This window comes from Lissotriton helveticus, chromosome 10 (genome assembly GCF_964261635.1).
Source record: "Lissotriton helveticus chromosome 10, aLisHel1.1, whole genome shotgun sequence".
NCBI lineage: Eukaryota > Metazoa > Chordata > Amphibia > Caudata > Salamandridae > Lissotriton > Lissotriton helveticus.
In genome coordinates, this window is record NC_136071.1 from 491,326,520 (window position 1) to 491,341,141 (window position 14,622).

General features: G+C 44.4%; 1 protein-coding gene across 6 annotated transcripts in view; it reads right to left on the minus strand.

Moving 5' to 3' along the window:
• LOC144784299 (WW domain-binding protein 2-like) overlaps positions 1–14,622 on the minus strand; it is a 431,126-nt gene that overhangs the window by 51,965 nt on the left and 364,539 nt on the right. For 4 of the 6 annotated variants that reach the window (XM_078662996.1, XM_078662993.1, XM_078662991.1 and 1 more), the window contains exon 4: positions 507–563. The exons of the other annotated variants lie outside the window; for them this stretch is intronic. In XM_078662996.1, the coding sequence (XP_078519122.1) occupies positions 507–563 (57 nt within the window). The remainder of the gene's footprint in view (positions 1–506; positions 564–14,622) is intronic. 6 annotated transcript variants of the gene reach the window in all.

A 14,622-nucleotide genomic window follows, 5' to 3' on the forward strand; every position in this document is an offset into this window, starting at 1 on the left:
ACCATGACAGCATGACTTAACACATTAAGTGATCTTAGTGGTCACCTCAACAATCTATTTGCATTCTGCCTCTGGCCAACTGTGCCTCAGAATAGTTTGTCTCCTTGGCAAGAAAGAACCACAATGCCACTAAATGATGATGATGGTGGCGAGTCAACGCCCCAAAGAGCAAACATTTGCCATTCAATTGCCAAGGGGGGTATGCCATTGGAAACTTCTATTCCTTTTGCTGATGACTGCAAAATCTTTATCTAATGTAGTTTTCATTAGCATTTTGTAGGACTGAACATATTTAACTTTAGCATTAAAGAACATATGCATACATCTCATAATTATAGATTGTGGTACATAGAAATTTCATTTGTAGCTATCAAAATTTGTTGCATAAATACTGGATGTCAATTTTCAATAAACATTGCTGAAGTTGTTCTAGCTATGTGTTAATTTTATGAAGAACTTTCCAAAGGTAAAAATTCTTAAATTGCATAAAAAGAACACATTTGTACCTTGAACACTTTTTCGGATCCTGAAACAATGATACCTTAAGGAACCCTCAGCATCATCTAAAGTATGAGAATATAGGCAGTTACTTAAAGATATTTTATTCATCAATAAGCTAAGAAGCCCCCATTGAGGCCAGCAGATCAGCATCCTTATGTACTGTCAGTTCTAGCAAAAGTGGAGACATGACGGAAATTTGTATCTTGGTGAAATTCATCTGCTTTCCTCTGTACACTTGGGGTAAAATTCTCCATTTTAAATAAATGCCTTAATTTGAACAGTGAGGATTTTAATTTATCTTTTTAATAGAAAGACAAGACTAATCTCATAACACAGACTAGTATATGCTGCTTGCCCTCTGTTCTCATAAATTAAATGGTTTCAGCTTGCATGGGTCTATGGTCTTCATTTACCTTACGTGCTGATCCAACCAAAATATGCCTTTCAATAAGATTACATGAACTTGCAGATGATGACCTCAGTTTAAAACAAGGTACCTTTCCAAAATTATTTTACAGCATCCACAGGTGTCAGTGACATCAAAATACATTCGTGAAAATGTAAAAGAGGATTATTTTAGAACCACGAGGAGATGTGAATAGACACTTGGGGACCTGCAGAGAGAGAAACTAACGGAAAATGGGCACAGATAGTAGCGGGGTCCCAGGTATTTGGGTACTGACCTAAAAGGAAAGAAGAATGATTCACATTCAGGTGTGCAGGTGATTCTAGCTGTGCACAGAAAGTTTTGGCGTGATCTGTCAAGGGGTGGCAGAGAAAACGGAGGGGATAAAAAAAAAATGTGTTTCCCATGTTAATTCCCATGGGGATTTTGAACACGACTACAGCCCGTTCCGCTGGACAGAATTACACCAAATTTGACCGAAAGCTAGCTCTTGGTCCAGAAAGAGTGCTTTTTGCTATTTGGTATGAATCCATTCAGTAGTTATAAAGATATTTAAAGAAATCCAAATTTGTAATGCATACCTAGGGACATGAAGGCTCCGCGAACCATCCTCAAATTTGATTGTCAGCCAACACTATAACCAGGATGTGTTGGTACCCATCTTGGTACTCTGCATCAGCCGAGCACCTGAAAAAACGTTAAACAATAAAGAGAAGGGGGCAGCGCTGGAATATCCTCAACCGTTAGTTCTGGTACGAGTGTCCCAGAGGGACCCCGCCAAGGTAAAAAAGCTAATTTAAAGAAAACTAATTGCACCTAAAATTGCGGCCGTCCTGCAAATTCAGTAAAAATAAAACAAAATAAATTGGCGCGGGCTCCTGCAATTGTTTTTATTAAAACCTCCAGGTGGACCATCCCAGGGGCATTCTTTCTTTTTTTTGGGGGGGGGGGGGAATTTTATATAGCGTGAACTAGAACCGAAAGTATCATAGCACTTTACATGAGCACCAGTTGCGTTTCAGACACATTAATTTTTGTTAGGCACGGGGAGATTAAGTGGTTTGCCCAGAATCACAGGAAGTTCAGCGTCCCTGACGATACTCAAACCCGGTTCCCAAGCTAAGAGATCGACTTCTCTAGCCCTTAGGCCACATCCTCTTCATAATATATTTTAGGGAAGGCTGCACACGGACCACTCCACATGCTATGTGCCCAGGGTGCCCACCTCCAGGACATAGCTGTTTGCTTATGCTTGGCAAGCAAAAGGAAACACTCCATATTCTGTGGAGGATGTCATCAGTGATGTCAGTGATGTCACTTACCATGTCATGAGTGATGTAATATGCAAGGTAATAAGCAGCGCATTGTGGGGGCATAAGTTATAAGTAACTCAGGTAACGATAACTGCTGAATTTCTATGGTTTCGTGCAAGTAAAATCCGAGCCTAACTATTTCCTAATTATAAGGTCCCTGTAACCTTTGTTTTTTTATAGTGGTATATATATTATATATATGTATTCACTGAAAAAATCATAGGTTTTACAGACGTTATAGTTAGGAGTTAGCATTTAAAAAACCTTAGAAAGTCACTGAAAAAACCATAGGTTTCAGGGACGTTATAGTTAGTTGGACATTTGACTCATAGAAAACTAGAGAAATTTGCCCGTTATAGTTAGTTGAGCTGACTATAACTTGCGCGCCCGCAATGCACTGGTGATGACATCACATATCACATCACACATGACATGGTCAGTGACATCACTGATGACATCACTAATGCTCGCGGACCTCAGCGTCCCAGACACACAGGTGGCGGGAGGTGAACAGTGAGGGCTGGGTGCAGTAGGCCGACGCTCTGTGTCCTACTCCCTCTGTTCTTTTGACTCTCCCTCCCCTTCTCCCTTCCACCACTCACTCTCTGTCCCATTATCACTTTCTTCCTTTCATTCTGACTACCTTTCTTTTTCTCATGGACATGGCACACATACTTATATTTCTTTTTTGTCTTGCAGGTTTTGTACCCTGCTTCTGGGGGAGTCCCACACACTTATTTAATCTTATACTGTTGTTTGTTCAAAGAAAGTAGTGTTTCCATTTATTTGTATTGTTTTAATAAAGGTTATTTTTTACCAATAAATAAGTGAGCATATGGGTCTTTTTCTGACAACACTTGTCTGTAGTTTATTGTGAAAATCGGCTGTTGATAGGAGGCTATGAGGGAAAACATTTGTAATTTTGCGGTGCACCTACCAAATATAAACCAACAGACTATTACATAAATGAAGCATGGGTAATTCTACAACTGCAAGGGTTCTTTGAGTGTATCACTTTATAACACAATGAGTTCTGCCCGTGTGATTACAGAACCAATAAGGCACTGCCTACGGCCACCGAGACTTCAGGGTCTGGCAAGGCCCACCCTGCATATTTAAGGAAAGCCCGAAGGGTGGCGATCCCCAGACTTGAGTTGGCCTCGAAGCCCCCCGAACAGTTAGTAAACAATACCCGGGAAGGTGGCGATCCCTTAGGCTGCGAAACATCTCTGTGCCCTCCAGTGATCTAATTTACATGTGAGACTAAGGTCCCCAGTGCTGCAGAGACCCCGGAATATAATAATAGGATTGGCCCCGGAACATTACCCACCAGGGGGCTCATTTAAATGAACGGGTGAGACCCAGTTTCATTATTTTTTTCCATTTTCACCATCCGGATCCGCTTTATTGAAGCGATACAAGGTTTTCCTCATCTTGCTTCAACAAGGCAAACAAGGATTTGCTATCACAGAGTGGAAGCCATGCTCCCGCCCGGTAATAGCAAACATAAATGTCCCGCGAATGCACACCCCGAGACATTGTATGAGCTGCATCTGGGAGGTGGCTCTCCATAGGCCCATGATGCATTAGTTACTACATAACTACAGAATTATTATAAACGCATACTAACACTACTTGCACACGTGTACTACAGCAACCAGAGTGTAGTGAAGAGGCAGAGGAAGCCCAAAATAAAAATATATAAATCCTACCAGAGGTCAGATGACATAGTTCGATCAGCCGACGACCCTGGGATGAGTAGAAACAAGCTTCACGAAGAAAATGGGTCTTCAGCAGAACGCAAGAAAGCTCAAAATATTGCTGAGTGCTCCAAGTTTGGATTCACTCTTTCATCCCCGAGTCCGACAGCAGCTCAGCTTAGCACCATGAGACTCTAGACAATATCTCACATATTTTCTGTACCCCAGGACTTTCAGACCAGTAGGGGTCAGTAGTTCGTCCAAGTAGGTATAAACACATGCTGACACTACTTCCACAGGTGTGCTGCAGCGGCCAGGGCACATGATTTCACACCATAAGACACACAGTTTGGGCTGCGAGCGCTTTAATCCCTGAGTCCCGCAGCAGCTCACCTTAGCTGCATCAGACTCTAGGCAATACCTCACTTAATTTCCATACCCCAGCACTTTCAGAGCGGTAGGTATGAGTAGTTCGCTTCACACCCCCTGTATAGCACACCCTAAACACCCCACAGAGGTTACAGTGCTCCTATCCTCCTCTTTCCTACTTTTTTCCCCTTACTCACTTCAACAGAATCACAATATGATGGCCAACACTTCCTAGTTGCAACCGCTCGCAGCCAATAAGCAGCAAGCTCGTGCTCGTAACGCCTCAGCCAATCAGATGGCAGAATTCCCAAATATCGATATCTGTAAATTTCGATATTTCTCAAAAACTACTGAACTGATTTACACCAAATAAACACAAGCGTGCTTTCTAGACCAAGACCCTTCTCCCTGCCAAATTTGGGGTAATTCCGTTCACCCGTTCGACCTGTAGCCTTGTCTAAAATTAACTATGGAAATTAACATGGAGAATACACGTTTTGGGACACCCCTTTTTTCTCGGCCTCCCCTTGATGAATCACCCCCAAACATAGGAGCTGATATGAACAAAGAATTAGTTTGGAAAATTTCAAGAAGATTCATCAAATAACGCCAAAGTTATAAGCAAAACAAAAAATGTTCTTTCTATGGAAACTTGGACCTAACTATAACTACCTACCTAAATATATATGTTCCCATAAATAAGAACTGAAGACGCACTCTCTTGCTGATGATTTCAAGCAACCGGCAGCTTGCATCCAGATGATATTTAAGCCTTACTCGTTTCGAAGTATCAAACTTCCTGTTCACAGGCTAATCCGAAATGTTGCAGTCACACTGAAAACCACATTTTATCTGCATGCCAATTAGTTATATTTCCCTCTGGTGGGTCTCCTCGGTGAGTATTACCTTTAATGCATGTTGGGATTTGTAGTGAATTTCAGTTCAGTCATCCCCTCCAGTGGGGTCTGCGCCATCTTCGGTTAATATTTTCTTTATTCACAGCCCTCCAGTGGGTCTCCAAATGCACTGAAATTGACTGAACTGAAATTCTCTACAAATCCCAGCATGCATTCACCTTTTAAATTAAAAGCATGTTATAAGGAAATTAAACATGCATAAAAAAATTGTTTTTTTTAATAGTACATTGATATTACAGAGTAAGTTCAACAAACATAAATAAAGAAAGGAAAAACAGTAAATATGGGATAGTTCCACCTTTTGCTGACAGAGTTCTCCTTTACAGTGTTGATTTTGATGAACTGGGGAGGATTCATTGGTAGATGCTTACGTCAATGATGGGCCTGCAAGGGTGAGCTTGCCAGTTCCGCTGACTAATGCTCTGAGAGCAGCACTGTTATTATGGAAGCATTTTCTTATGCCAGCAATGAAAAAAGGCGAATTGCTGTGTCAAAGATCCATGAACTTCTTTTTATTTGTTTGGGGAAGCTAAATATCCTGCTAATAAATTTAGCACTGTGAAGTACATAAAGAAAATCAGAAGAAAATCACAGTTAAGACCTCTTTTCTATGAAATATGAGATTTGAAATCACAGCAAACATTCAATAACAAAAGTCACTTTAACTTGCGGCACACAATGCACAGTGTTGTCATTAATGATGTCATTCCAGATGAACCTGACATGGTGATGTAGTGTAGGAAACAAGCTATTTATGTGATATACCAATAATTGGGTATATTGTGTAAAGAGTCCAGGGATTTCCCCAGAAATATACAAGTAGGGACCAATGGGTTCCATACCTGGGGTGCCTACACCCTCTACTGGGAGCGGGGCATAGTCCTAGCCCTGATTAGATATGTCCGACCATCTTCAAGATGGTGGCAACTGAAAAATGTGCTTCACTTTGCCTGCAGCAGCACCTTAGGGGAGGAGTTGGCGAAGGGGGGCACACCTCCTATTCTCACTTAAATCTCCAGCAGGTTCTCCCGCCAAAAATGGGGGTTTGAACCAGGGGTTGAAATCTGCTGCTAACAGCAGAGGGTGGGGTCACATTACAAAGGCGGTAAGGCCTTTAAAGCTTCCACCTCGAGCACTGTGCCTGCCTGGGGGAGGAGGTGTGACACCTCCGCCAAGGCTGGGCTTTGTTTCTGACCTCAGAGAGCAAGGGCATCAGCCCAGGGGTCCAGAAACATGTCTGGTGGTGGAAAGCTGCCTGAAGCCAGTCACAGACCACACCAGGGCTGGTGGGAGTTTCAGGGGGTACCTCTGAGGTGCCCTCTGGGTAAATGCTTCAATAAATACAACACTGGCATCAGCGTGGGTTTATTAAGAGGTGTTGTTTGGTACCAAACACTCGTGGGTTCAATGAAGCCATCATGGTGCTGGGGAACTCAAATTGTTGAGTTTTCAGGCCATGTGCTCTCGATGGCTTCACTGGCACTTACAATATTAAGAATAGACTTAAATATTGTAGGGGCATATCTGCTCATGAAGATATGCCCACACCTGAGATATAGTGCACCCTCCCTTAAGGTTTGTAAAACCTGATTATGGGTGCCTTAGCCATACCTCATGCAGTGCTGCTTTGACACTGCACGCAGGAGGTGTGACGACATGATGACTTTGTTGTTTTTGTCTGCACCAAGGCATGAAGGCTGCAGTGGCAGTTTACATGGCCTTGGTAAGGGGTCCCTAGTAGACTCTCTTCAGTCTAAATGCCCTAGGTACCAGGGGTTCCATTTACTAGGGACTTTTACAGGGGGGTCTGAAGTTGTGATAATGGTGGTACAGTTTTAGGGAAGGAGCTCTGGCACAGGGAACCTGGTTGTCAGGAACCTGTGCACTTTCAATCGAAATCACATCATGTTCAAGGCCAAAAGGGCTAACTATGTCCAAAGATGCACTTTCTCACATGTAGTATGTCAGGTTTTTTGTAGTGGATGGTGAGGGTGCGAATTATAGTTACTTTAGGACATAAGTTATAGTTCTTTATATAACTATAACTGGGGAACTTCAGTGGTTTTATTAGTTTAAAAGGGTATGTTTTACCTGACATTTTTACATAACTATAACGTCCCTTTAATCTTTGGTTTTTTGAGTTTATCTCAAACTCTTTTTAAACATAAAGATATTATTACAATTTTGAACTATAACGTCACTGAACCTCTCTTTTTTTCAGTACATTTTTAAGCTTATTTTTTTTAAGGTGAAGTTCGATGTCCATCACCAAGCACAATGTGGGGTCGGGCGCAGGGCCTGGCCTGCAGCCCAGCTCTGCAACCGATTCCCTGCGGGTGCGCCTCTGATCCAGGGCTACTCTCGCCCACTCGCAATTGCCAGTAAAATTTATCAGGTCAAGTTCTTTTTAACACATACTAGTCCCATCTGGCCAGTAAACTTAGGCTGGAAATAAACAGGTGTTCTGTTCATTCAGAAGGTGAATGAGCAACAAAGATGCTATTAAAGCTTGTTTTTATCTTGAGTTGTCAATTGTGAAGGATATGAGTCCACACAAGTAATAAGTCCGTAGGTTCACTTCTATTGGAAATCGAACGCCCCTTTGTAGCACTCAGGGAAGCAAAGCAGACATGTCCAAGGCCTACTAAGGGGAAGTGGTGTGAGCTTGTGCCAAAGGTCCTTCGCATACAAAAAACAACACTCAATAAATCATTGCCAAGCTAGTGCTTTTAGTTATAAAATGAAAAGTACTTTATTACAAACACTATTAAATACTATGCATTTAACACACATATATATACAAGTTGACAGGTGAACACACCTATGGTGAGACCTCTAGTAGTTGACACCTCAGTAAGATAAGAACCCTGAAGCCACAATACCTCCCACACTTATGCTATACGCAAGATAATACTTGAATATACACATTAAATGTCAGGCAAAGAGCCTTATTAGGATATCACTATAACAACAAAACCCAATGCAAACATCAAAACCTGATATGATGGTACCATCTTGAAATTGCAGTAATTAATAAAAAGCAATGGCTCATTGTTACCTTTGTCAATAAAGCATTAGCATTAGGTTTGAAATACCATGCACCTGAACCTTTTCTCTATTTTTACACATGCTGGCAAGGCAAGCTTAAGAGTCTCAACAAAGTTCCCTGCACTCTAGACCCACAAGGATACAATCTAAAATACGAACAGCACTTAAAAATAGCATATCATTCTTCCAGGATAATCAATTAGAACCTCCAGGAGTGTTTAAGTGTACATTTATGCATACTCATGAATCGGCTTAGTAGTGAGTCTGGGACAAAATGGTGGTCAAATTCAAAATGGTCACTGAGAAACATAAAAGTTGGCTCCAAAACTGTGCTTTTTTATTATTGTTGTAAGGATTTCCCATGCCTTTAGGTATCCTTCAACACTGCAGTTGGGTGGCTCACCTTTGGGGTTGGCCTCCTACGGCTAGGGAATTTTATTTCCAGAGCAGAAAACTCTCAAGTCAGACTAACTTGCGAGTTTCAAGATGGGGGAAAAACAATGTCAGTCCTAATACAGTCAATAACATTAGGTGAAAAAAAATCAAGATGTGCATGACAGGATAGACTCATGAGTTCAATGGCTGACCTATACAAAAATGTTAACCCTTTAAACCCCACCAGACACCTTATTTGAACACTAATATCTCCGAAACTGATTAACACCAAAAATAAAGCTCACCTTCTGAGTAAAGTTCTATTTTCATGCCAAGTTTGGTGTAAATGTATGCAGCGTTTTGTTCTTCTAATTTTAGCAAAATTTACTATGGTAAGTAAGAAATTATACACTTGTTATGCCCTTTACCTATTGTTCCTGTGGACGTATTGTCCCTGAACTTGCCTTCACGAAACTTAGTTGACTGAGTTAGTGGACAGCCAAGTTTAGTGCAAATTGGCACACGGCATCAAACGTTATAGGCAAATCAAAAAATGCCTTTACATAGTGACGACAAAGCTAATCATAACATTATTTTAACTTTTCTTTTGCATCGGCGAATTTCAGTTTTTTTATCACATACCATATCTATCTGCTCCTTGCACCTAGGCTACTATTTACAATCAAACCCGGCAGCGTGAAAATTGGTAACACTGATTTATTTATTTATATTTTGTAGGTTATTAAGCCAAACGTCTGTTTACTGTAATTTTTGTCTCTGAAACAGAACCTTTTTTTTCTTCAATTTATCTTTTATTAACACCCTTTTTTTAGTTTTTAGGTTTGTTTTTACACCAGATAATTTGAACTTTTACTGTGTAAATTAAAAAAAAGTGGTAGAGGAGGAGCTACGCGCGCATCCGAGATGGCCGCGTGAGCACAGGGCTCCCGAGGACCCTCGCTGCCTCCCGCATTTATCCTGGATAATATCCTGATTTGATGGAACGTCATTGAAGACACAACCCGGCTGATGTACTAGCAGGTTTTTGGGTCGGAATCGGACGCAGGGTCCCCGAGATCTGCCGTCTTGAAATTTGTGGCCTTCTCCATGGAACAGCCTGGACCTTGAGTTGTAGCAGTGCCCAGGTCGTAATTTAACAACAACGGCTTGAGGGGATCAGACCACAGCCTCACTTCACTTTCGGTTTCGTTTCTCCAGCGCACTGTCTCCTATCTGCGGTGTGTCTGTTGATCGGACGAGCTTCGATGCCAGCTCATTGAGCCTCGAGCTAGCGACTGTTTGGCTGTGGACTCAAATTGACCCAACTTCGCCTCCTGTATTCTTGTGTGTGAATTTTAAGGAGCCATTTGGACCAGATCCCAAGCCTCCCTCCGGGGCACCCGGCTCGCCATGACGGGCAAGCCAGAGGGTGAAAAACGGAAAGTCAAGACCACTATCCGTGGAGGTTTGACCCAGACGAATGTCATGGATCGCTACACACTTTCTAAAGGATCCCCTGGTGGCGCACCTAAGGCCCGGGAGGAGGCTGTCGACGATCCTGCTGTATTGGCGGAATTAACGCTACAGGACGTGATGGGCGCCATTGCTGGTATTCAGTCTTCTATTGGCCAACAGTATGAAGCCCTGGCTCTGAAGTTGGACACGGTGGCTATTGATGTCAACCTCATTCGAACTGATTTGGCCAAGACGAACGAGAAGGTGAAGTCATTGGACCTAAAGACATCCAGCCTTACCACGGATGTGTCCGACTTGCAAACAGAAGTGCGCAACCTTAGATCTGCTAATGGCTTTTTTGCTCGTCGCTTAGAGGATTTTGAAGGCCGTGCACGGCGCAACAACGTGCGTATTATTGGAGTCCCGGAAGATTCTAGTTCACTCGCTACTGATCTTCGAGTGGAGGACCTCATTCTTAATCATCTTGCACCCAAGGGCCTGAGCAAATTCTTTGCCATCGAACGTGCGCACAGAGTGCCAGGGGGACAGGCGAAGCCCGGTTTTCCCCCCCGTCCGATTATTGCACGGATCTTTAACTTCAGAGATCGCGACGCCATTCTGCAGGCGGCACGGACAAGCGGCCCTACGCAGTTCGAGAACGCTGCTGTGAACTTTTATCCAGACTTTTCTCAATCGGTCCAGAAACAACGAATGGCATTTCAAGGGGTGAAACGGCGAATGAGAGACATGGAACTAAAATAGGCTATGTTATTCCCGGCCCGACTGCGTGTTGAATATGACAATCGAATATTCGTCTTTGTCAGGCCTGAGGAAGCGAGTGATTGGTTGGACACTTTGCCGGCTCGCCGTGCTGGCCAGGAACATGCTGGTGGTGCTGAGGGGGGACTGATGGACCAAGAATGATTATGGTGTCTGTGTCCGGAACACTATTCAACGTGTCCAACTGAGGCTCACTGACTTCCTTGATCATTCCATTCGTATCTTGGGAGGTAGCGGGGATGGCGGGACCCCTTTCCTCCTCTGGGGTTTTCTTTGTGTAGATTAGTTCTTTGTTTGTAATTTTTAGGGCGACAGGCACACTGCAAATTGGGGTGGCTTTTGAGTCGGTGCAGGGGTGCAGGGTGGGGGGGAGTTGTGTTGGGAACCTTGGGGGGAGGGAGGGCCATGTTTTGGGATTGTTTGTTTTTTCTTTTTCAAGGCAAGGTACTTTCATTATCTTTGACATTGGTGTGATGCTTGTTTTGCGATGGGAGTTCATTGCTGATCTGGATGGGGGTAGAGGGTTGAGGGTATTATGCTGGAATGTGAATGGGTTGGGTGATCGGATAAAGAGAGGGGTGGTTATGCAGCTGTTGCGGCGCCTTTCGCCTGATGTCGTTTTGCTACAAGAGACACACTTGATAGGAAATACTTGTCACGCTCTTAATAGACGGGGTTATCGTCTTGCTGCCCATTCTGGATTTACATCTAGTTCTAGAGGAGTGGGTATTTTGCTTAGGGTTTCCCTCCCCCTCGAGGTTGACGATGTGATCCTTGATGCCAGGGGTCGATATGTTGCACTTGTTGGGCGGTGGGAGGGCCAACCAATTTCGTTGGTGTCGATGTATGTCCCTCCGGGCTTACAATCCACGACATTTACGGACTTGTGGCGGATGGTTCTGGGTCTCCCGGAGGGTGTTTTGATACTGGGTGGTGATTTTAACTCCGTAATTTCTGGTAGAATAGACCGCTATCCGCCCGAGACCTTCCTGCTGCGCAATCCTGGTTGGGTGATTTCCTGGAAACATTGGGACTTATAGATTGTTGGAGACTAATGCATCCAGAGCAAACACAGTTTACTTTCCATTCTGGAGCTCATGGTAGTCTTTCTAGATTGGATTATATCCTGATACCGGCTGCCCTGTCCCCTTCGATTGGAGAGATTAGACACTTGGCCCGGGGTATATCAGACCATTCCCCTATTTGGTTTCATTTTAATCTTGGCATCGGCGCCGAAGGGAGGGTGGCCCCGATTAACCCCTGGTATCTTCTTAACCCTAAGACTCGCACTGAATTGATTAAATCATTTGATCTGTATTTTACTGAGAATGCTGGTTCTGTAACCTCGCCTGTTTCGTTATGGGAAGCTTTTAAGACTGTGATCAGGGGGCAGGCATTGTCTCTGGTGGGGTGTGCTAAGAAATGTGAGAATGAGGCAATTGTTCAGCTCGAGACTGAAATCACAGACCTGGAGACTGCATTGGAACGAGAGGTGTCTCGAGAAGCATTACATGTCCTCCGCCTTAAACAATTAGAATATAAAACTTTGGTTACTGATGCGGCAAAGATGATGAGTAGGGAACGGCAGGGACGGCTATATGATGTGGGTGATAAAGCAGGAAAATTGATTGCCTGGCTGGACAGAAGGGAGAGAGCGAGTCGAGTGGTTCCGGTGATTGAGATAATGTGGTGGTGTGCGTGTAACGGACCCTGTTGAAATTGTTAAATGCTTTGCTGACTATTTTCGGGAGGTCTATACCTCGGGGTCCGACAGGCCCGAGGAGGATTCGCAGTTGTTGCTTCGAGATATAGAACTTCCATGTTTGTCGGAATCGGATCGGGACTGTTTGGATGCCACGCCCTCGGTAGATGAGGTGGCTCTCGCGCTGCGCTCCATTCGTTCCGGAAAGGCTCTGGGTCCCAATGGCCTTCCTGTTGAACTGTATAAATTACGCCCTGATATTCTAGCTCCCTATCTCCGTGATATGTTTTTGGCTGCGCGAGACAGTGGCTCCCTCCCCAGAGATCAGCGTCTTGCTACCATTGTGGTGATCCATAAGGAGGGTAAACCACGAGATCGCTGCTCATCTTATAGACCCATTTCGCTCTTAAATGCGGAGCCTAAGATCCTCGCCAAACTGCTTATTAATCGTCTGATTACGGTTATTAGCGACCTGATTCATCCGGATCAATCGGGTTTTATCCCGCACCGTAACACGACACTAAATTTGCGACGTTTGCATGGTGTTCTCGCGAGGGCCCCGACGCTGCGTGAACCGGCCATCTTGGCGTCCTTGGATGCCACGATGGGCTTTGATACAATCGAATGGTCTTATCTCTGGGCGGTACTCGCCAAATTTGGATTCGGCGCTGGTTTTATTGGTTGGGTCAAACTCCTGTATGAAACGCCACTGGCACAGGTGATGGTTAATGGCCGTGTCTCCGTGCCTTTTACTCTTGGGAGGGGCACGCGGCAGGGTTGTCCGTTGTCCCCGCTCCTCTTTGCTTTGGCGTTGGAGCCACTCGCCGCTTGGCTACGGTGGGAACCTTCGATGAAGGGTATACGCTGGACGCCGGAATTTGAAGATCGCATTTCCTTATACGCGGATGATATTTTATTGTACCTTACATCTCCCCAAAAATCGCTCAACGTATTGTTTGACGTACTTAACTCCTTCGGGAAGAACTCGGGCCTTATCATCAATTGGTCGAAATCCTACATTTATGTACTTGCGGGTAATGTCCCTCGTTTGCCGCGGGGCTGTCCCATCCAGTTGTCGCAGTCTGGCTTTAAGTACTTGGGTGTGTTTATCTCGTTGGATCCGGCGGTTCGCTACGAACGCAATTTACTCCCCCCACTCCAAAGGTTGCGCTCCAATGTAGCGCGTTGGAGTAAATTACCGTTATCTCCCCTAGGGCGTGCGGCACTTTTTAAGATGATGTCCTTACCGCGGTTCCTATACGCACTTCAGAATAGTTTTGATGTCATCCCGTCGAAATATTTTCGGGAAGTAGATTTGTTGCAGAGGCAATTAATATGGGATGGACGTTCACGCATCGCTGTTCCAAAATTGACACTTCCCTGGTATGATGGCGGTATAGCGCTCCCGGATATTCGTAGGTATTATTGGGCCTCCCACCTTGCTGCCATCAACCACGGGATGTATGGCCCGGCGTTGAATCCAGCATTTGAAATGGATAAGTGGCTGCTCCCGGGTGGTGATTACTTTAGGACGCTTTATTCGGGACCCTCGCGTTCACAACTCTCGGGACCTACCGCGATAGCCGTGCGGGTATGGCATAGCGCAACGGCGGCTATGGGCTGGAGCGATAAACTAACTGGTGCAACACCGCTCTATGCCTCTGCGAAGTTGGGTGGCCTGTGGAAGACGAAGGGATTTGATAAATGGGACACGATCGGTATTAGTAAAGTGCGTGATCTCTGGGCTAAAGGAGAGGTGAAGACCTTCTCGGATCTGCAAGTAGAGTATAAGCTGAGTGACAGGGAAAAATTTTGTTATGTCCAGGTACGCCATGCTCTGAACTCTGTGTTGCCAGTGGGTAGTGATATTCCGGAATCCTCCCCCCTCGAAGATCGTATACTAGACGGTTATGTGCCAGACAGTACTATCTCATTGTTCTATAAGAAAATGATCAATGACCGATCGAGTCTGCTTGATCGCCTTCGTGAAGCTTGGATTGCTGATGGTATTGAACTGGATGATGAGGACTGGCAGTCCGCGATCTCCTCTCCCAGG